This window comes from Pocillopora verrucosa, chromosome 11, assembly GCF_036669915.1.
Source record: "Pocillopora verrucosa isolate sample1 chromosome 11, ASM3666991v2, whole genome shotgun sequence".
In the NCBI taxonomy this organism is placed as follows: Eukaryota; Metazoa; Cnidaria; class Anthozoa; order Scleractinia; family Pocilloporidae; genus Pocillopora; species Pocillopora verrucosa.
In genome coordinates, this window is record NC_089322.1 from 4,801,620 (window position 1) to 4,824,064 (window position 22,445).

At 37.3% G+C, this 22,445-nt stretch overlaps 1 protein-coding gene across 3 annotated transcripts; it reads right to left on the reverse strand.

Annotated features, from left to right (window-relative positions):
* Positions 1 to 395: 395 nt before the first annotated feature.
* On the reverse strand, positions 396 to 21,748 carry LOC131786736 (sodium/mannose cotransporter SLC5A10). Of its 3 annotated transcripts, none has more exons than XM_059103795.2 (15): positions 21,683 to 21,748; positions 18,835 to 19,118; positions 16,927 to 17,007; positions 15,829 to 15,933; positions 12,730 to 12,789; positions 11,694 to 11,798; positions 11,219 to 11,324; positions 10,623 to 10,703; positions 9,867 to 10,168; positions 6,925 to 7,142; positions 5,991 to 6,135; positions 5,128 to 5,215; positions 4,148 to 4,396; positions 3,225 to 3,437; positions 396 to 2,869 (listed from the first exon to the last, which is right to left on the reverse strand). In XM_059103795.2, the coding sequence occupies exons 2-15, from the start codon at positions 18,928 to 18,930 to the stop codon at positions 2,610 to 2,612; spliced, it is 2,109 nt and encodes a 702-aa protein (XP_058959778.1). In that variant the 5' UTR covers positions 18,931 to 19,118; positions 21,683 to 21,748; the 3' UTR covers positions 396 to 2,609. The 3 variants fall into 3 exon arrangements, with proteins under 3 accessions (XP_058959778.1, XP_058959779.1, XP_066030338.1); XM_059103796.2 differs by lacking the exon at positions 21,683 to 21,748 and adding an exon at positions 21,440 to 21,530; XM_066174241.1 differs by lacking the exon at positions 21,683 to 21,748 and adding an exon at positions 19,688 to 19,742.
* Between the last annotated feature and the right edge of the window lie 697 nt (positions 21,749 to 22,445).

Consider the following 22,445-nt stretch of genomic DNA (forward strand, 5'->3'; position numbering starts at 1 on the left):
CGAAGGTTTCCTTCTTTCCTTCCATTGGCTTCGTTCTTTCTCAGGCACTAATGGCTCATCGTTGTGAAAAGCAGGAAAAAGCAAGAGTGTACTCAGAAGGATTCATGGCGAGGGATAAAACATTGCCATTCGGTATCGTCACTGGGATGGCAATTTTGATACCAAAGATCCAATGTTCGTCACGTGTTACCAACTGTGACAACTTCACCCCTTACCACCCCTTTTGAGTGTTGACAACAGTCGAATTTTTTGGCGTAAATTTTGTAACTTCACCTCTTTAAGCGCAGGAGAGCAGTTTATAATTCTTAATGGGGCACAAAAAGTTTGACGGGGGTGGGGTGTGTAAATTAGAGACCACGGGAACTCGGGAACTCAAGATCTACGAACACATCAAGAACTTGTACATTGAGCTTTAATCAACTGTCTACACTCCTGATCGGAAGTCCCGTTTGTACAGTGAAATCTAAACGGGTGCGAGAGGTAAAGGATTACTTGCTTTGAGTTTCACTTTGGTTCAATCTCGGCCAACTCGGGAGGGACATTCCACACCTACCCCTTCCCAACCCTTTACCTCTCATCTCCGTTTCAGAAAGCCACTCTGTCCTAACACTGACTTTCTAGTTTACAGAGGATAATTGAGGCTAGTATGTATGTTGAACTGGCTCTTAATTTACTCTTAAACTCCTGACAGTTCAAGCCTAACCTGAGTTTGGTATACTTAAAAATTCCTAGGTCTACACATTATATTCATCTTAAATATATATATGATAACATGTTAAAAGCTCTAGGCAGGTTTTGCTCCACAATCCTTGAACGATTTTGCTCAATCTACAAAAATGTCACACTGATATCTTAATTATTTTCACCACTTTAAAGCAAGCAATGTCTAGAGCAGCTCACACCCTAACATTTAAATGTGAAAAAATTCTAAATCCATAATTTATGCGTACAGAAAATGCTGTGGTTAAAACCTTCGGCTTAGGTTTTTCTTTCCGTTGTTTTGTTGGCTCAAAACAAAGGAAAGTGTGTTGAACGAGAAAACTGCCTAAAATCGAACAAAAAAACCCCTCAAAAATGGAGAAATCTGACCTCACTTGAAAAATAAAAAAATAACAATGATAAAACCCCTTAAACAAACAAACAAACAAAGGAAAGAAAGGCAGAAACCTTTGACTCGTACAACCACTTTTCTATGACGAAAAAAAATAAATATTTTTTCTGAGTGTTTTTGTTCGTTCCTGGCGAAAAATTACTTTAAATCAACAACAACAACGGAAAAAAAATATAATCTTGAGACCACATGACGACTTGTTAAATGGCATAAAAATGGACACCGACGCCCAATAAGGGAAAGTGGGCATTTTAACGGTGGTAGGAGTAGGAAAATCTGTTACTAATACCATGAGCGGGAAACTTAGCAGCCGTTTCCAAAGGCGGGAAAATATTGGTAACCAGTGCCAAGAGCGGGAAAATCTGCTACCGATGCGCCGAGCGCAAAAACACATAAAAGCGCGCGAAAGCTTGCTGTCATTAAAAAGGGGCAGAAAAGTAGGAAAACTAATGCCAAGCACAGAGTAAAACGAAACTGCTCTCTCTTTCTCTACTGTCTCTTTTGTATAAACTGGTTCAAAACCTAGCCAGGTTTTTATCGTGACCAAAGGCTACACGTTTAATTAGCTATGCAAACACTTGCCCCGGAGCAAAGTCTAGCTTATACGAGATCTTTACATTATACACACGTAAACCTTTCTGTCAAACCTTATTAAATATACACTTCTACGTGAATATGAAATCTAGTTTCTTTTTCTTAGGGTTAAACAGAATAGTCTTCGACAATAGAAGTAAGGGAAGACAAGGCAAGAAAGCTTTCAAAACTATCAGACGAGGACTGTAACTTCGAAATTTGCCGTAAAAGAATATTTAGACCTGATTCGATACTCCCTCAAGCTTCACAGTAATGAAGACAACAAAATGGATGTGTAATTCTAAGACAAAATTTAAGTAGGATTAACTGAGCCACACAGGTTCACTATCTTAGATCCTACGATCAACCTGCTACTTAAACTTATTCCATAAAAGGCCTAAGACTTTCTCGAATTCTCTTGATTACTGTTGTAATTCCATTTAATATATTTGTTGTTGTTTGTGATGATGATGATGATGATAATGATAATGATGACGATGACCACAACGATGAGTGTCGTTAAATTTGGTTTTGGTTTCCAGATCAATGTCTTCACCATCATAATTAAATGAACGTCCCGGTTGGCTTTGAAAATCTGCAGGACTATACCCTTACTATATTAAAGGAAAAATCGTCTACACCACAAAATTAATCAAAGATTTCACCGTTTCCAACACATCTCTCTTCTATCAGGGAGACAACACAAATACCATTACACCTCTTATTGCACAAACATTAAAATATTTGCGGTCGGTTTCTCGACCCTCACGTACATATTTAGGTACTTATCAACCAGCATGAGATTATATGAGGATATACATGATGTATATGGTGATGCACAACCTATTAATATGATCACCGCACCTTAGCATATCTTTACATCACACTATATGCGAGGATCGACAAATTATACTGTACATGTCGCTTAGCGAAAGTACACCCACAGGAAAACTAGACAAACCAGTAACAGGACAGTCATGATTCGTAAAAACCACTTCAGAGCAGGATCTTCCTCGACAAACTGGACTACACTCAGTTTGATTTTCTCGCCTGTTGCATCTTCCAGTGCCATAGTCTCGCCATTCACATTCGGCTTGGGTGGAACAGCATTCTTTTCCTCGATTTTGGTAACTTCTCCTTCAGCGTCGAAAGAAGTTTCCACACGAGTTGTTGGACTTAGATGGCCTGAAATTTACCAATGGCGGAGAATTTTAACCCTTTCGATCTCGTTAGTAAATCTCCTTACTGTCTACCATACAATTCTTACGATGTTAGTTCCGAGAATTTGTATTATATCAACTAACAATCCCAATGTTGATCCATTACTCATCACTTGTCTGCTTGAAAAAAATTCCGTCTTGGCTATTCATGAGAGTTTCATTTTGAAATACACTGTAGGGTGATATTTCATCATTCACACAATACATATTTGGTCCACCACGACTTGTTTTGATTCTGCAACTGTTTGTAACTCAACCACAATAAACAAAATCCCCAAAATGTTCCGCATAAATAATCTTCACCAACAATGAAACCTTACCATTCTTTTCCAAAAGCTCGACTTTTTCGGTACCGGTCACACCACCAATTTCCACCTTCTCAGCTTCATCTGCTTCACCAATGGATCCAAATGAGATGGGAGGCTCATTGATTGTTGGCCAAGTCAGGCCACCAAGCTCGTCTCGTGGGATCTTCTTTGTGAACAAACTCACCACAACCATGATAAAGCCACTCACTCCAAAAATAATGATGGCTAGAAAATGAAAAATTTAAAATTTTGGTATTTGATGATTTCTATAAAACTGGACCATCAGCCTGGAGTAAGAAATTTAAGAAACACCCATTGCCCTCATTGAAATGAAGCCGGAAAGGGTGATGAGAAGTACTCTCACACAGATACCATTCAACATGCTTTTGGTGGCAGTTCCTGTTCTGTTCGAGTTTATAACTGTTACAGGATCCTTTGCTCAACTGGGTATGGTTCATTTTGCCAGACAAAATAGCTCTAACTTTTAGTTTGTGGGTGAGAATCCCAAAGTGTAATCATTAAAAAACCAAAGCTAAATAAAGAGCATTTCCATGCTCCTTTTCCCTCAACTGGCCATCTTGCCTTAGATTATGGTTGCTCTCAGGGTAGATATCACTATTCAATGGATAAATTGCTGTCCAATGGATGAATCGCTATCCAGTGGATAAGTGTGAACAAATTGAACTCCACTATCCATCCAAGAGTAATTTATCCAATGAATAGTGCTATCCAATCTAAAAAAAAAAAACAGGGCTAGAGGCCTGTTTCTTGAAAGTCCTGCTAACTAAAGAGTCCAAAGCCATATTTTGAAATCAAAATTTGAAGAATAGGAAAGCAGATTCTGGCACACTAACCTGTTCATTTTGTTTCTTTAGCTGACACTCTTATTGTATAATTTTCAAAACTTTTTATCCTCAACAATCAAATTTACTCACCATAAAACATGAAATGCATTTTAGCAAATCCAGGTCGTGTATCTTCTTCACCACACTTAGGATCTGACCAAATATTACCAGCAATAAACTTGGCCATTCCCAGCAAGAACCCAATCACCAAGCCTGACAGCGCTCCTGCTGCTGTCAGACCTGTCCACAGGATACCCAACCCAAACACCATAGTAATTGGTGGGGCAAGGTAGGATTGGATTGTCTGAATGTAAACAAAAAGCTGTTTCCCTGCAGCACCTGTTGACAAAAATGTACATAAATATAGAATGACTGGTTTGACTCTAGAGTGTTCTATAGCCATGTGGACATGATTCACAAAAAAGCAAACTGATATCAAGTGGTTACCTATCTTTTTAATGCTTGAAAATTATGATAATACTGTTTTGTCAGGAGCGAAATGATTTACATAATTCAGGGCTTGAAATAACTGGTGCTCAGTAGCCAATGTCCAAATAAAGGTTTAGTCTGGTTAACTCCTCGGATGGCTGGTCATTTTGTCCAGTTCTTTGAGCATGCAGAGAAGAATCTAATTCCAAGCTTAGTTCAAGTTTTAAATACAGGTGTATTTAAGGCGGCATGTGCAATAATGGAATTGTAAATAAACTTGTTTTGTGGGGATGGGAGGCAGGAGGGAAAATTCATTAAGATATGGCATGATAAATATTCTTTTGGCCAATAATGGGCTGTGCCTGAGTAAAAATAAGTTTAACTGGACAAATTATTTCCAGCGTTGTGAGAAAAAGAATTGTCAAGTAGGCTACCTACATGCAGCACCAAAGAAGAAAAAATCATGGAGAGAACAATTAACACAATCGCCAGGACTCCACTTAAAAGAATTAATTTTTGGAGCCAGCTTTGTGGCCCTCAAATGCTGGCTAAATTCTGGAAACTTGTTCATTCCCTAAGTGACATACAGAATCCATATGATGCCCAGTGATGATGATGTTGATAATAATGAGCTGAAATACCTTGAATGATTGGCAACCAACATAAACTGACAACCACAAGGAGGGCAACAACCACCCGGCCAACAATGACTTTTTCTCTTTCTGTGGCCTGCAGCATGAAAAAGAAAGAAATGCAATTTGTAAATACTTACAAAGAGAAGACAGTCTTTGCTTAGCTAACACACTACCTGAAGAAACAGCCTCTTTACAAATACTGTCCAGAGGATCTCTTCATTATCGCGACTGAGGTATATAATAAGGTACATGTACACGTGTATGTAGAATCCCACAAAGTGCTAAACTCATTTCTCTGATAACAGTAGCTTTTGCCTTCAGTTTTCAACTTCCCCATCCCTCCACCGTTTACATTTTAAGCATCAGGTAAGTAAAGTTTAGAATTACATGTACTTATGATGGCAAGGTCTGTTCGTGACAGGTGGAGTGACAGGAGACCTTTGGAAAGCTCATCACAGTTAAAAACCACAGTAAAAGTTAAGGCTGCTCATTGGATACCAAAGATCAGAGAATTCTCCACCCATTCCACCAAATTCTTGAGCGAAATGTTTAAGACCACACCTACTTTTCATTTGGCTGAAAAGAATATTTTTATGCTACTTGACCCTTAAGCCCCTAAGAGTGACTAGCATCTAATTTCTCCTTACTATAATTATCACCCCTGAATCAAACATGAAAGTTATGAGAATAGAGATGATCACTGACAAAAACAGCTCTTGATTGTTAAACAAATTATCCCTGTCAACCTCTTTGGAAATGTATAGAGAACAGTATGGAGAATATGCATACTGATGTTTGGGTGTAAAGGGTTAACATTATTCTACTGGCTATTTAATATTTTCTGGGTGAAAACCTTGACATTCGCATACCATTGGCCTGAAGCGGAGCCACACATCCACAGTAAAGATGGTGGCACTGCTGTTAAAAGCAGAGGAAAGAGAAGACATCAGTGCTGCCATCATCACCGCCATCATCAGGCCAACCAATCCAGTGGGAAGAACATTAAGAACCAGTCTATTAAGAAAAAAAAAAACAAACCAATATGTCTTGATAAGAAAAAACTGTGGACACACACCATCAGATAAAAAATGGTTGGGTACCAAGACTAGTAACCTCTCTTAACATGTGTGTAAGGAGAGTAACAAGGATTAAGGGGGTGGGAAGGGTGGGGGAGATCCTGATCCCATTTCAGACACATTTTAGAAAAAATTCACTCCTCTAATACAAAAGGGAGAAATTCAAATTTCTCCTGTTGTGAACATTGCTGTTAAATCAATCAATAAGGTCACAAAACTAAAGGAAATAATTGCCAATAAAAGAAGCTCCGACTTGCTTCTTACACAAATTTTCCTTTTCAGTACCATAAGAAATGCAAAGAAAACAGTATGGAGAACATAATGGCGTGCTTTAAGGGTGTACATGGTTGAAAAAGTAAAGTTTTTGGTATCATGGTAAATCAGAGGTAATTTTTAGATGACAGTATAGAGTGAAAACTTCCTATTTAATCCTGAGATTTCCAAGTACACCACAATAATATGAATTAAACTTAGAAATTTTTTGAGGGCATTTAAGTGAACTTCACTAAGCACATGTCCAAGAAAACCTTCCCTTCCTTGCGTTCAAGAATCTGTCTCAAAAAATTATAATTAACGCATGACTAACATTCTAGGGGAAACAATATGTTTCAAATGGTCATGCACAGCTGAATTCATTAATAGCACATGCACCAGCATGGTGCCCTTCAAAAGGTAAGCTATGTGCAAATGAAACAACTGACACAACAAGGCTAAACAATAACCTTACTTGGGATAGGCATTGTTAGAGCAGCCCCACTCGTTATCACAATGAAATTTACAGCTGACGGGATCCGCACAACCAATGGAGTCAGGGTAGAGGACGCGGCTGATCATTCCTGGCATCACCATTATGAAGATGGGCAGGATCTTCAGAAAGCCAGCAAAAATGGAACCTGCCTTGGCCTGAATGTTGTTCTTAGCTCCCAGGGTACGCTGAACAATCACCTGGAGGTAAAAAAAAGAATCCAAAAGATATCAAAGATGGAAGCGTCACCTTGCTCAAGCTGTTGGTTGCTTGACTTTGTCGAAGACTGGGGCTGAACATACATTGTAGTTAAGATCTTTGATTGACAGAAAAATGTGCATGCTAGTGCAATCAAGTGTAACCATTTTCATCCTGAGTTACCATATATATAGAAATGTGTTGTTGAGGTTTTGTATTTGATCAAAATAAATTACAATTTTGATACAAAAGGAACGAATTCCACTATAGGGAAATGAGATGATAATTTAAAGGGTTGAACTGGTTTAAGCGGGGGCAAAATTTTTGGGTGGGTGCAACAAATATGGGGCCTACTTGCAATGGGGCACACCCTCCAGATACCCTCAACCTTTTGACCCCTTGACCTTTCAGGGCGTGAAATTAATTTTTTTTTCTGATAGCCACTTGGCTCCTAAATTCATCAAAGTGGTAGCCAATTCAAAAAAAGTTGGTCGTCATTTTGAAAGACAAACAAAACCTTTTTTTTACGCTGTCATCGTTCTAGAAATTAAGTAAGGATCAGTAGCACGATCCAGGGTGGCAAAGCATGTTTACGAAAACCATATTGAGCAAAAAAATATATATTTCAAACAAAACACTTTAAAACTTATATATCCTGTTAGATATAGTTAACCTCTTTGTATTAAACCAAAAATCGTGGTAATAGAGGAAGAATTTATTTTTTTATGGATTTTAGTATTCAGAAAAGTGAGGCGAATTCTTATGTAACGCGTAACATAATCTGACAAAGCATCAAACATATTCAAAAATTTCTTACTTAAAAATTTAAAATTTCAAAATAATTTTGACTTAGAAATACACTAGAAACATAGACTTTTCAATAAAATAGTTAAAATTGGAACACTGAATTGTAATATTCGCGCTACGAAACAATTTTCTCGGCGACCGAACATGTAACGCTGTTTATACAATATTGTACTATACTTCATAGTCACCAAGATTTTGTCGCAAAAAAAGCTCAAATCAGTTTAAAAAAATACATACAATAATTCTCAGATGATTTATTTTCTGTATACAAATTTTTATTCCATTTAATTCAAAGACAGCGTAAAAAATCCAAAAAGTCTGAATCGCGAACACATAAAATGCATAGAAAATTTACCTTAAAATTATTTATCCTCATCTCCAAAAAGGTCTGTGATAGCCGCGCTTAAAATGAAATTGCTCTTCAACTAGCAGATCTGTCATTCTCAAATTCTAAACTTTCTATCGGTACCAAATGTTCACGAATCTAACTCAATTTAACATCTAAATTTATGTCTTTTTTGAATCGCGAACATATTCGATCTTGGAACAGTATTGTTTGCATTGGTGTATCAGTTTACACGCGCAAAATAGTGGCAGTTTTAGAAATCTTCGCATCTAAACTTCGCTTCTTCCTCGCTTACAACAACCTTGTACATTACATCTAGAGGGGGTATACAACAATTAATTGATATACACCCATGAACAAACGATCGTTTGAGACTGGAAATTACTAGAGAACGTGACTTCCCTAGCGTGACTTCTTCCGTCGAGAATTTACACGCTTCGCTTGCGAAATATTCAATGGAAAACAAAAAATATTCTGCTGATCAATGGAGAAAAGAAAAAGAAGAAAAAAAGCTTAAACAACAAAGGGAATACTATGAAAGAAACAAAGAAGTTCTTGCACAAAAAGCAAGAGAAAGAATGCGCTTGCTTCGAAGCAAGAAAAAAAACGCGACAGTCGCCGCAGTGAAAACACGCACATCTGCACAAAAGGCTGATGACAAAAGAGCCAACCGTGAGCGGAATGCTGCATCAGCTACCAAGAAGAAGGTTTTGAAGCAAAGAGAAAAAGAGAGGGAAGAGAAAAAGCGACAGCAAACTCGAGAAAGGGTTCGAAAACTTCGTCAGAATAGAAAAGAGTCATCATTTGCGCAACCGAAACCGGAAGTCAACATCACCACACCAGCTTTTAGTTCAAGGATGGGTATTAAGTAATGAGGATAATTTAACAGATAACATCAAATATTTTCTCAAAAAGTAGTTCTTACAATAAAAGTTTATGAATAATCTATGTTTTGATGATTTTTTGGTAATTTTATGAAGTTGCTAGTTTTTCCCTAATGTTACGCATTTGTACCCCTGGATCTTGCAACTGATCTAAGGGAAAAGATCTTTAATGTGCTACAAAGGGGACACTAGGATGGATGATATGCAACATTTAAGCTCACCTAAATCCAAGATGGCGTCTAGTTATCGATCACAATGCATCTGCTGCATTTTGGAAACAAACTTAACGAGGAAGTTTGCCGCAGATTTGTCTTTGCAAATCTTTTTAATTCACTATATCTCTAGGTAAGGTTATGATGAAACGTTCTAGTCGCCAATTTGGCGACTAATTTTCAGGTTTTGGTCGCCAAAGTGAAAAATTTAGTCACATTTGCGCCTGTATTAGGAGCAATTTCACGCCCTGCCTTTTAACCCTTCGACAAGCACCTAATTTCTCCTCACAACAACACCCCTACATCAAAACCTTAAAGTCCCATGAATAAAAGATTGAAATGTTAGCCAATTAAAGAAGCTCTTGATTGTTCAAACAAATTCTCCTCATCGGCACCAGAGGAAAAGTAAAGAGAACAGAATGGAGAATATGTATACTGATGTCAAGGAGTAAAGGGTTAAAAATACGCTTGACCTACCTGATCTGTACACCAATACCAGACTCCCATAATAGGAAGAGTGGTCCACAATCCAAGCCATGGATAGTCAGGATCATCTATTGGACGGAACATGTTTGCCCAGTAAGGAGTCAATTTGAAGCACCCGCTTAGGTCGGGTCCAGTGGTTGGCATAGCAGTCGTCATGTTCGCCAGCATCATGTTCGTCATGTTCGTCATATTGACTGCCATTGTGGTGGGAACAACGGTAGGTAAATAAGGACTACCCTGGGCACTTCCGAACTTTTCCCAAAGACCATTGTATCCTCCAACTTTCACAAAGCCTTAAAACCATATTTAGAAAAAACATCAGTACTGATGCCCAGCGGCACACCAAGTCCATAAAAGATAACTAGCAAAGTTAAAAATTTGAGGGGGGGGGGGTGCTGCTTTACAAATAATTTGTGAACACCTCTCATTATTGGACTAGACAGTAAATCATGACACCAAAAACACTCTTTATGAACATTGATTAATATATCTTTTCATGGAAAAAAAAAAAACCACAGACAGTTAATTCAGCAAAATGCAAGACAACAGCATGCGCACATGACGCACTCTGTCCACTAACACAGGCATGAGGTGTTAACTGTCCCTTTAACTGTCCTATTACATTATCAAATTACAAGGATGACATGTACACTGCCCAATCAGTGCTCAAATCAGGCTGGTGATAACCAATCACATCCAAGAATTTTGTTTCAGTTTTGATTAATGTAAGTAATCATGTGCTCTTACTTAATATTGCCAGTACAATGGCACCCAAAATCATGATGGTACATTGGAGGACATCGGTGAAGATTACAGCAGTCAAACCACCTGCAGAGAAGACAGAAAATATAAGTAACAATTAAACCCTCACTCCATGTTAAGCATCAAAGGAACCAATGAATGTTTTGTGACCGATATATGTGTTATCTCTGTGGGGTTAGTGTGAAATTTGATTTCTGACCTGAAAGCTTAAAAAAAAAAAAATTCTGTTTAACTCTTTTTGTCTACAATTTGATTATTGGATGCTCTTAAAAGAACAAGGAAACTTTTCTGAAAAAGGCTCTTGAATAGACAAACAAAGAAACCTGGATTCAAATTTAACCCTGGATTGGTGCTAATTAGCCTTCAAACAACTGGGCCCTGGGTGGTGAGGAGCACTGAGAGGGTAATACATTTTGCTCAGGAACCGAACACACTGACCCAGCTGGCTCTCACACCTGACCCCACAACCAGCCCAAAAAAATTGCCTCCACCTCTCCTACAACATGAGCCACATTTGAACACAAGTACATGTAGATATAATACAACTATCTTTAGTTAGGTACTGTTAGTATTGAACTTACCCAGGACAGTGTAGACAGCCGTTATAGCCAAGGTCACAGCAGCAGAGATATAAATATTCCAGCCAATTGCTTCATACAGAAACAAACTACCAGCATAAATGTCAACCTACAATACAAACAATGACTACTGATTTATGACACCCTTGATAATGGAATTTTATTGAAAATCTGAGATGGAGTCAAAATTTTTCAATTTCCCTTCTGACACCCTTGTGTCAGACCAAATTGAGGTTTCCAGCATTTTCCATCTATTTTTAAAGGGTGGGTGGTGAAATATTGCTGACCCTCTAAGGTATCATCTTTTTTTTTTTTGCAGATTTGTGAGTCAAGCAGATCTCCAATAGGAAACTGCTCCAAGTGAACTGTCACAAGTCACTGCACAAGCATAACACACAGGTTCTCTGGATGAAACATACACACAATGTGCTAGAGGTTTCAGTTAGTACTGTAACAATTCACTCCAAGGTGTACTCACCGAAAACTTTGTGAAGACATATGAGAACAAAGCCACCACAGTAAGGTATGTTCTAACCCACTGGCTCTGAAACCTTTTTTGCAGAAATTCAGGCATGGTAAACACCTGCAGTTGATAAAAAAAAAAAAAAAAACACTGTTGTTGCAAATGTTTGCACACAATATATTCATAGTGAGTCGAGGGTCACATCAGCATAGGAGAATTACTGGAATTACTACAAAGCTCATTCCAGAATCAACAAATAAATTTAAATTTAACATGAGGTGACAGGGATTTGGAGCTTGAAAATGAAATTTTAAATTAAAGAAACAAATTAAAGCAAAAGTAAAAACATGTAACTTTTTCTCTCCATTCTAAATTATTAACCGTTTCAATCCCAAGATCTGATCGTCAATTCTGCCCTCAAACTGCTACATATTTCCTTTTAATTAGTTGCAAGAATCCTCTACCTGACAAGATTGAGTATTCTCATTTTTTTTTTAATGAATGGTGTATGAATATTGTAGGGAGAACAGAGCGTGAAATTAACTTTTTTTTCTGATAGCCACTTGGCTCCTAAATTCTTCAAAGTGGTAGCCAATTCAAAAAAAGTTGGTCGCCATTTTCAAAGACAAACAAAATCTTTCTTTACGCTGTCAGCGTTCTAGATAGACCCTCCAAAATTAAGTTAGGGAAAAGATCTTTAACGTGCTACAAAGTGGACACTAGGATGGATGATATACAACTTTCAGGCTCATCTAAATCCAAGATGGCGTCTAGTTATCGATCGAGAAGCACATGCTACGTTTTAGAAACAAACTTAATGAGGAAGTTTGCCGCGGATTTATCTTTGCAAATCTTTTTAATTCACTATATCTCTTGGTAAGGTTATGATGAAACGTTCTAGTCGCCAATTTGGCGACTAACTTTCAGGATTTGGTCGCCAAAGTGAAAAATTTAGTCGCATTGGTGCCTGTATTAGGCGCAATTTCACGCCCTGGAGAAGTTATTTGTTAATCAATTCTGGGAGTTAAAGGGTTATAGCAGGAATCCTTACCCTTGATCGCAGGTAAATTGGCAGGAAAACCCATCCAAGAAGCAGCAACACCCAGCAGGCCTACAAATGATTAAAAACAAATTGGACTGTTCTGCATGAAATATAACTATAAACTACAGTTTATAAAACTTTTCTTCAAGGACACCTTAATCAAGGCACAGTATACCCCTCCATTCAAGAGACAAACTCTGATTCCAAAAGAAATAACCTGCCTTGATAACCTTAATGCATCTGTAACCTTCATTCAAGGAACATGTATTAAGTCAGGGGACACTTTTTCAATTCACAAGGGTGTTCTTTGAATAATAGCCTGCTAACAACAGTTAGCAAGTAGTAACCCAATCAGGAATTTTTTAATCAAGAAGCCTAAAATGATTGCATTTTAATGCCCATAAAGTCATCCACAGCCTGCAACATGCATGACTGAAACCCAAATTCTGGCATAAATTTATTCCCAATTGTCAGCCTGACTTGCTATTACTAACGTCGGCTGACAAATGAACTGAGATGTTGGCCAAGAATCAAAGCTTCCTACAGTAAAGATGATCTTCCCTATTTATTAGGATTTGCAATGGTAAATACACTCATAAGGGTTTCACTCCAAAGATCTAATTAATAATTCTCCTTATCATCTGCCATACAATTCTTATGACATTAGTTCAGAGAATTTGATATTGGATCAACTAATAATCCCATGATCGACATTCTTCTCTATTCTCATCACCTGCCTGCTTGATATCGTATTGATATTGTAAGGAGAAATTCTGTCTTGGTCACTTGTGGGAGTGAAAGGGTTAATAAGTTTAAAAGTAGGAAGTAAATACAAAAGGGCAATAGGTCAGATTGTTGAAGATCCCGTGATGTTTTGGCAGATAATATACGACACTGTCTAGAAATTATTCAGATGTTCCACTGATTATGCAGAAACCTCCAGCAAATACTTAAAAACAATAACTCCCAAATGTAAGCCTGTTTGAGGTCAATTATACATTCAATTCCTCTAAAAAAAAGAGGTAATGGCTTCAGTATAAATTTATTCAATGACACATCAATGATATTATAATTTTTTTTTAAACAGTAATTATGGTGAAATGAGGCATAAGCATCTAGCTCCATGAAAAAGCAGCAGACTAAAAAACATCTATGGCAGGTTATCAGAACTTCCTTATAGCTTTATCTATTAGGAACAAACTAGAACTACATAACTGACTGTTAAATTAAATTCAACTCCAACAGACAGTCTCCCACTTACAAACAATCAAAATGTTTTGCTGCACAACAATGGGGCTAACTTTTATCTGCCTCTTAGTTTAGCCGCACATTTCAGACATTAAGTTCTCGACCTTGGCAGAATATGGCGCCTTCATTTATTAGGCTTTATTTCATGCCTAGATTGAACCTCTGTTAAAGGTCACACAAGTATCCCTTTTATATCTGAGTATTTAAGTACATAACTTGCTTCAAAATCCTAATGTGTGTCTATCTTTAGATAGCTGCTGCATATACAGTCAAGTACTGAGGTCTCCACACTTGACTTGTGCCATAAAAGCAACAGCTTATTTCAGCACCTCCCAGCTGTTATGTAATATGTGGCATGACTGTTCATAATGCATTTTCATTGAAAATAACTTGCTTTAAAATCTTAATGTGTGTCAATCTTTAGAAAGCTGCTGCATATACAAGTACTGAGGTCTCCACACTTGACTAATGTGCCATAAAAGCAACAGCTTGTTTCAGCACCTCCTAGCTGTTACGCAGTACGTAGCATGACTGTTTATAAAGCAGTTTCATCAAAATGAGTACAAAGTACTCTAATCAGAGAGAGAGAAGAAAAAATGCACCAAACAGCCACTCATGGTGTTATTATCATCAAGAATTCTGCCATGTCACTACAACATTATCTGAATGGTATATTAGGCCAATAAGCCATTGTTTGAAATTAAAATTATCAAAAAGAGATTGCGGTAACTATCCTATTCAATTATGAAGTGGAAGATAAGCTTGAGCAATTGCATTGTTCTAGTGAAAGGACTATTGTTTTTTGAAAGCATCAATTATGATTTTAGAAAACATGCTTTGGGGTGTTTTGACTCAAAGTTTATTTTGACAAAAGAATATACTTATGATAAAGTCTGTTTGTTTGCTTGCAATAGAGATGCAGCTGGGAAATAATTAAATTTGTTTTTTAATGAAAAATATTTTTTTCCTCTACGAATATTGTTAATATTGTACCGCAAAACAACCAAAGAGAATTTAATTGAAAGTAACTATAAAAATTAAAATTTCATTTCATTCAATCCCGCCCAAAGGAAATGCCAAATTTGCTTGAAATAAGAATGATGAACAACTGGACCGTGATTACTGTGTAATATATCGTTTTAAAGGCATTTTTGGGGGTTTGCTATTAAGGATGCCAACAAGTGTGGAGGAGGAAACCGAAAAGACAGAGAAGTGTCCACAGTGAAAAGTAAAAAATGTTGCAATTTTTCGTTTGCCTTGATCTCCTGTTGTGAATTTTTATTAAGAAAGAAAGACATGCTCTGATTCCCTAGCGCCCGATCACATATATCATTACAAAACAAAAAGATCACCAATACCCACACAGAACCTAAACTAAGCTTGTTTGTGATCTAGAGCACAGCATTTAGGAACAAATATCAGCTGCGCATTATTTAGAAAACAAACCAGATGGGAGTACAAGCATAATATCGCAAAAAAACATCAACATCAACCATGCTTTGTTTCTTGCTCCTTCCAAAACAAGTCACTACTAACAACTCTTCTTGTTGCTGCAATTTTAGCAAAGTTCACACCAGTTTGAAATGAAGTGATCATTAACAGGGAGCAAATTATGTCCCACCACAAGGACTTTGCAAAATTTCTCCGACTCAATTACGTCTTCTAGTGCAAGTAAACAGAAACAAAAACTTTATTTGTAGCCATTCAAATGTAAAAACGCTTATTTCCACAGGTACAATGTACATCTCCTGAATACAGCAGCATTACAAGTACAGAGAATGCATGCAATTCCTACAAATAACTGCAATTGCATGATAACCACTGAGCAATCAATCCAAGCTGATTACACAGCGCCCTTACCTGCCATTCATATGACACAACACCAATCCCTGTTGCTGCTCCAGAACCGGCCAATCCGACAAAGTGCTCACTGCCAATGTTACTGGCAAAAAGGCTGGGCCCCACCTGAAATACATTCAAGAAACAGAATTTGAGTCAAAGATATGTGCTGTAAAAAAAAATCAATAGGTTTATTACATGGCACAAGTATGTGGTTTGATATCTATTGTGTATCAATCCAAATACGAAAACATCCAGACTTTTCCAAACAGGTTGGGAGGAAGAGAGGATTTATTTTAAATTATAAAAATACCAAAATAATCTGGAGCTAATAACATTGCTTGACTGAAGAGGCAAGGCCAGTTTTGTTTTAACTCATGATGCGTTTTGTGAAATCAAGGATGAATGCCACAGATTAGAAAATAAAAATGATAGCAAGGACTACAAGGATAATCAGGATAGAAAATCACAATTTTGGATGAGGAAGGAAAGCCAGCTTTTGTTTGGATTACATAAGGCTATGTTCCATGTCACCAAGTGCTTGAGAAATCAAGATCGCATTGGGATGAGGTGCAAACTGACCACGAGCGGATTATCTCAGGGCTCAATCAAGGGTGTAACCATATCTCAGAGGATTTAAGGGTACATATTACACATCCCCCTTCCCCCAAAAACACTCCTGCTTCTTTCCTACCTTTCTTATAAAAACAGTATTTTATCATGGGAAAACATGTCAACTTGGTAGATTCTTAGCTTCCTTGATGTATTGTATACCACAAGCAATTTTGTCCTAAGTGCCGTGGCGTCCTTAAGAACACAGTTTGCTACTTAATTTACCAGCCGATTAAAAAAGGGAGAGATGCTTTTAACCTGAGCCTGGTACAGATCAAAAGGAGTACAGCTTTTTATCTCCTCTTCTTTTATCATTTACCCTTGACACCAAAGAGTGACTAGCCTCTACTTTCTCCTTACAATATCACCCCTGAATCACACATTATTCAGCCCATAAGAATTAAGCAAATAAAGAAGTTCTCAATTTTTGTATGGATTCTCCTAGTCAGCATCTTAGTAAATGTATAGCAAACAGCATGGAGAATATGCATGTTAAAAACAACTTACCGCCCACCACATCACAGATCTTCCCGCCAAAAAATATGTTTCAGCAGTTTCATTTCTGCCTCTCTGTTTTCGGAACTTAGACTGAAAAAAATAAATAAATAAATAAATTTGAGTTAGATTTTAAATAACAAAGAATATCCTAATGAGACACCTGGTAATCTGTGAATACTTGTGAAGATCGGGCACAAACTTTCAACCATCAAATAAACTTTTTTCCGCATGAGTAGAACTAATGTTAATTCCACTGTCTATAGAAAAGTAAACAAGATCTTAGAATTATTGTGCCTGTTTGCCAATTTATATTACACTTTATCTGCTTTCAATAAATATTTGATATAAACTGTATTCCTCTACTATTTGTTACATATTACTACAAACAGATCAAAACAAAATTTCAGTGGAAGAATCCATGATAACAATGCAGTCATTGATAGACAAGTTTAAGTATTTCAGCTGTATATTGCCGCTGTTTCTAATCATTTCCTTTCTAGCAAGATGTCTGATTCAATAACACTCTTGATTTTCTTATAAATTGAAGAGGAGTTTTGAAGATTTTTAGACCAATTAATCCTGAAAAATATGTTTAGAATTCAAGGCAGGGGCAAGATGGACAACATATCAAACTGTTTTAAATCCTAAAAATAGTTTTGACTCCACTTTCACGGTATTCTGAAAAAAACATTCACACTGCAGAGGTTTAAAATGGTCAGAACAGTCACTATAAAAAGCAAGAGCTCCATATGTACACAAACAAAGCAAAACATTTATTGCTTTCAATGAGATATTGGCTTCATTCCCAAGGTTAAAATATGGCTTTGTATTTTACAGAGGTCAAGGAAGGTTACATGACTGCACTAATTCATACTCTTGAGTGCTATCCTTTCCAAAGGACCTTTTTATCGTACAAATTTTGCCAACAAATATGATGCAAACTCTAAAGTGTGTTGTTCTTGCAAACTCCCATGAGTCTGCAATTTGCATACACCATGCTGTCACATATTTAAGATGATTGACAACTAAACAGAGAGCATACAATGCGTAGGAAACGATAACGTAAAAAAACAATTGCCTTCCCAACTTAAGTGGCTGTTACCAACACAACCAAATCAGAGATCCATGGCTGGGACTGTAAGAAAATAAATTCAAAGAAACAGGAGAAGGAATGATGCAACAGCGCTCTGCTGGAAAAGTTAAAAATCAACCAAGCTCTATCAAGAACCTGTCAGTCTCGTAAAATTACATCTGTTTGCGTCATTTGTCGACTCAACTCAAAGCGCGGAATATCACAGAAGCTCACGATACACACTGGCTAAAACGACGCTGTAATTACGCTTTTCACTACAGTCCTATATTCGAACCAAAGTTTTAATAGGGATCGAAAAAGACAAATCTGCACACGACTTTTATCGTTGGTCAACTGAGCATTACTCTATTCAAGAACATGTGTAAAATTATGCACAGGTCCCAGACACTACGGTCTACTAAGACGAACTACTTACATTGCGAGACTTTCTCCATCGAAATTTCAGAATGCGAGGAGAACGAAGGTTAAAATATAACAAGGCAACCGTAGCAGATGGCTAGTGTGGGTTTTGTTGTTTTTTTTTTTTTCCGGAACGCCGCGACAAATTTGTTTTGAGACGATGCGTTGTCAACATCTTGGGTTTTGGCTATGTCTGCATTCAAGATCTACTCTTGTTCGACAAATAGCCTTTCCTAGAAATCCAATTCAGTTAACATGCCGTCTCCTAAAATATGACAATTACCGAAAGGCAGTAACACTAAAATTTTCTGTAAAATATTCTTACAAAACTTGGACTCACGAGGCGTACAGCGTAAGTTGTAAACAACCTCGCCTAGGTTTACGACCGATGGCTTTTAATGAACTGCAGATTGTGTTAAACTCACCCATAGTCCCACGATCATGCACGCTATAAAATAGATCGCGATGATGATCCAGTCAGCGACCTTCAGGCGCTTTTGGTCTTCAGCATCCAACGTCATGTTTATTGTCTTTCAGGGATCAAAACGGAGGGGCGCCAAAGTTCCACGTTGCAACAACTCAATTTGTTCAAAAATAGCAGCTAACCTCGGCTGTCTTGATTGCAAATTTTTGCCCTTTGAACCTTTCAAATCGTACTTCAGAAACTTGAGGAGATTTCGGCGAGGTAACAGCTTCCTGATGAAATTTCCTGCGAATGAAGAAGCAACCGGTTCAAATTACACTCAATGTTACGTAAGGCAATGTTGCAAAACGCGATGGAACCTTCGGTAAATGGGAGAGTTGGGGGCGTGAAAAAGGAGTGAGTGACACAGCACTCTGACGTTCTGATTTGTGATTGGTTCCTTCAAAACCCGCACCGCTTTGTTTTTAAGCATTGCCTATTGATCCGTAAATACAGGAATGGGGGGAAGCCCAAAGACGGACGGCGGATCGAAAGGGTAAACTGACTTCAAAGACTTACAAAAATAATCGCTACAAAAAATAGATCTATTTAGTTAACAACTAAAAATAAATTGTACGCTTGAGCTGATTGGACTCTCCTTGCAAATCATCTTAAGACTTGACTTATAAGCTTACATAAAACAAACAAAGACTCAAATTCTATGTTTTCTTTCGTAATTGACATTGTTTATTTTAATCAGGCATCTAATTGTTGATCCTTAAATGTATTTTATCTTCTTATGATTCCATATTCTTCAAAACAGTACAAGTGTGAAAAAGTTGCACTTTAAAATCGTAACCTCTTAAACGTTGTACCTTGATCGAGCGAAATTTTAAAAAAAAAATTGGACGTGAGCAATTGCAAATTCAAACTTTGACCATCGAACCTGGAGATAAAAAAAGATTAAGAAAATATTATCATCATCATTATTGTTATCATCATCATCATTATCAATGTTATCATTAAAAAAATTGCAACATTTTTTAAGTCCTTGAAATTTCATCATTCGAACGACGTAAATGTTGCAGAATCGATTTCGACTGACATGAACAGCATCTAACACATTGAAACTGTTTTGGATGACAACAAAGACTTAAAATACTCAACAAGAACTGATCATCTTCAGATATATTCATTGTTATGTTTTGTTTTGTTTTGTTTTGTTTTTTCCGAGAAATTCATGAAGAATTTGCAGCTGCAGCTCCTGCAAACATTCAATAGAGATTGGATTTAACTAGTTCATTTAAAGATACATCAAAGTGGATTCCTTACGTTCAATGTATCCTGTCCACTCCAAGCTTTTACCTGATATTGAAATTTACCTAAAAACGTGTGCCCTCGAGGAAACTTGTTATTTCCGCGTGCTCATAACACATCAACCAAAAAATTGTTGACCATTTTGATTTCTTAAGAAGCGTGCAAGTCTACAGAATTAGAGAAAGTGGTTTATTATGGGTAATGTGTTGACCACAAAAGGCGAAAGTCCTTTTAGAGTTGCGGTGAAACGAAATCATTCAAAGACCACACTGTGCAAACCAACTTGAATTAATTGGCCTATATAATATTTTAATAACGTCACGATCTTAACTTAACCAGCTTTCACTTCGACAAAATGGCTTTTAAATCCCTTTGTTTATCTCATTAAAATTATGTTACTTAAGTTTAAAAGAGATTTCATAGGGAATTTATTCGCGCTTGAGTCACAGCGAAGTATTGCGTGAAAGTGTCACAATCCGCTATTCGGTGAGTTGACATTGTCTGTGTTACGTAACGGAGTCTGTGCGTCGAAGGCTTTGGAAACCTGAGTAACACGACAAACATATTTACTTGGCTCTTCTATAAATATCAACAAAAATATGCGATTAGCATTCTAGTGCTTAGATATGAAGGAAGCAACTTCCAGACTCAAGCTCGCGTGAAAACTTTCAGTTTGGTCTTGATAAGCGAAGTAGCATTTTAGGTTTGTATTTTCAAGATAATTGGAGTAATTCTTTTGCGATAGTAGTTTGCCTTATTAAGCGCTGAAACCATTGAACCTTTCATCCCATTGATCTATATTTCGCTCAAATACTGGCGATAGTATAAAAACCCTAAATACAGAACTCTCAGAATAAATCTTTTAATATTTGCGCATTCACAGACAGTGTGACTCGGAACCCAATGTCAACAAATTATTATTTATTCCGAATTCTGTGAACGGCTGCCTTAAGGCATGTCTCAAAAGTTCGCCTACCTAAAAGCAATTATATGAGAGACCCATTGTTTAGACAACGTCCTCTTGAGCAGAATTGAGAGTCTTTCTATTCACGACCACAGAAGCATCGATAACAAGTTACAGCTACATTACATAATCGGGTGGCAAATACGTTCAAAGAGATACACACAATGTTGGCTCACGAAATTTGAAAGCATACAAGAAAACAGCGTGGTACATAACCGCACAATATAATACTATCATTCTTGCGCTACCAAACCCTCTTATGCTATTTTTAGCAAGGCGGTAAAATACCGTTGGCGCAATTCATAATTTTAAAATTGCAAACGAAATCTAGAAATGATGGTTTTACCTCAGTTATTTTGGGGCGTTGTTTCTGAATTAGGTTCCGGAGCGCATGGGTTTTTTCTTCGAATTTGGGCTTTAGGCATTTGACCTGTAGAGGCGAGTCCTAGTGATATTCATGTCAAAATTTGAAGCTTACAGAAATAACATCACGAAAAATCGAAAAACTGCGTTCCTGAAACATTGATATTACTTCTTTACAGCTTCGAATGCAATAAAGATTCACACAAATTGGATTGCTATAGCTTACCTTTAATTACGTACGGCCCGTGGTTTTAGCTGTAGTGCAATGTCCTGTGCAACAGCACCTTTTGTCTAGTGTACTTTTTTACCACGAAATAGGACCCGCGAATTTGATAGCATTCATAATTACCCCTTGCCGAGCTTTATCCAATAGGGAAAGAAGAACTTTAACATTCCACTTAATGACCTATGAGGCGCTTGAAGGAAAAGACTTGAATATTTCATGTTTAAAAGAGCTGAACCAGCATAAAATCTACGGCATTCTCGTCAACTGCATGTTATTTTTATTGCCCATAGCCCTGATTTGAAGGAGTGATCTCTTTTCTAAAATATTCAACTGCATTGTAAGTGAATTGCGATGCAGTAACAGTGCACATCCGCACATTCGCTTCCGCAAATTTATCTCACGTGTTTATGATGAAAAATAATATTCTGTTTGCCTTTCGCTTGAAAATTTCGCCAGGTTCAATGTTTGGTAACATTTCAACCCTAAACAAATTTAATCTGTCCTCTAACGATGGCGAAAACTGTCACCATTTCTGGTTTGCGTGTGCGAATAAAATGATCCCACAAAGGAAATGACCTTAGTTAGCTTCGTGACAATCAATACCGGAAAGCCCGTTTGCAGAATAATCTCAAACGTTTTTCGCGCAGGATCGCATAAGCTCCAGAAAAACTGAATGAAAGCGAAAGCAAAGAGGTTGATTGCACTTTTTCCGAATCATTTTAACTCCAGTTAAATTGGTCACGTTTGCGCAATACATTTTATT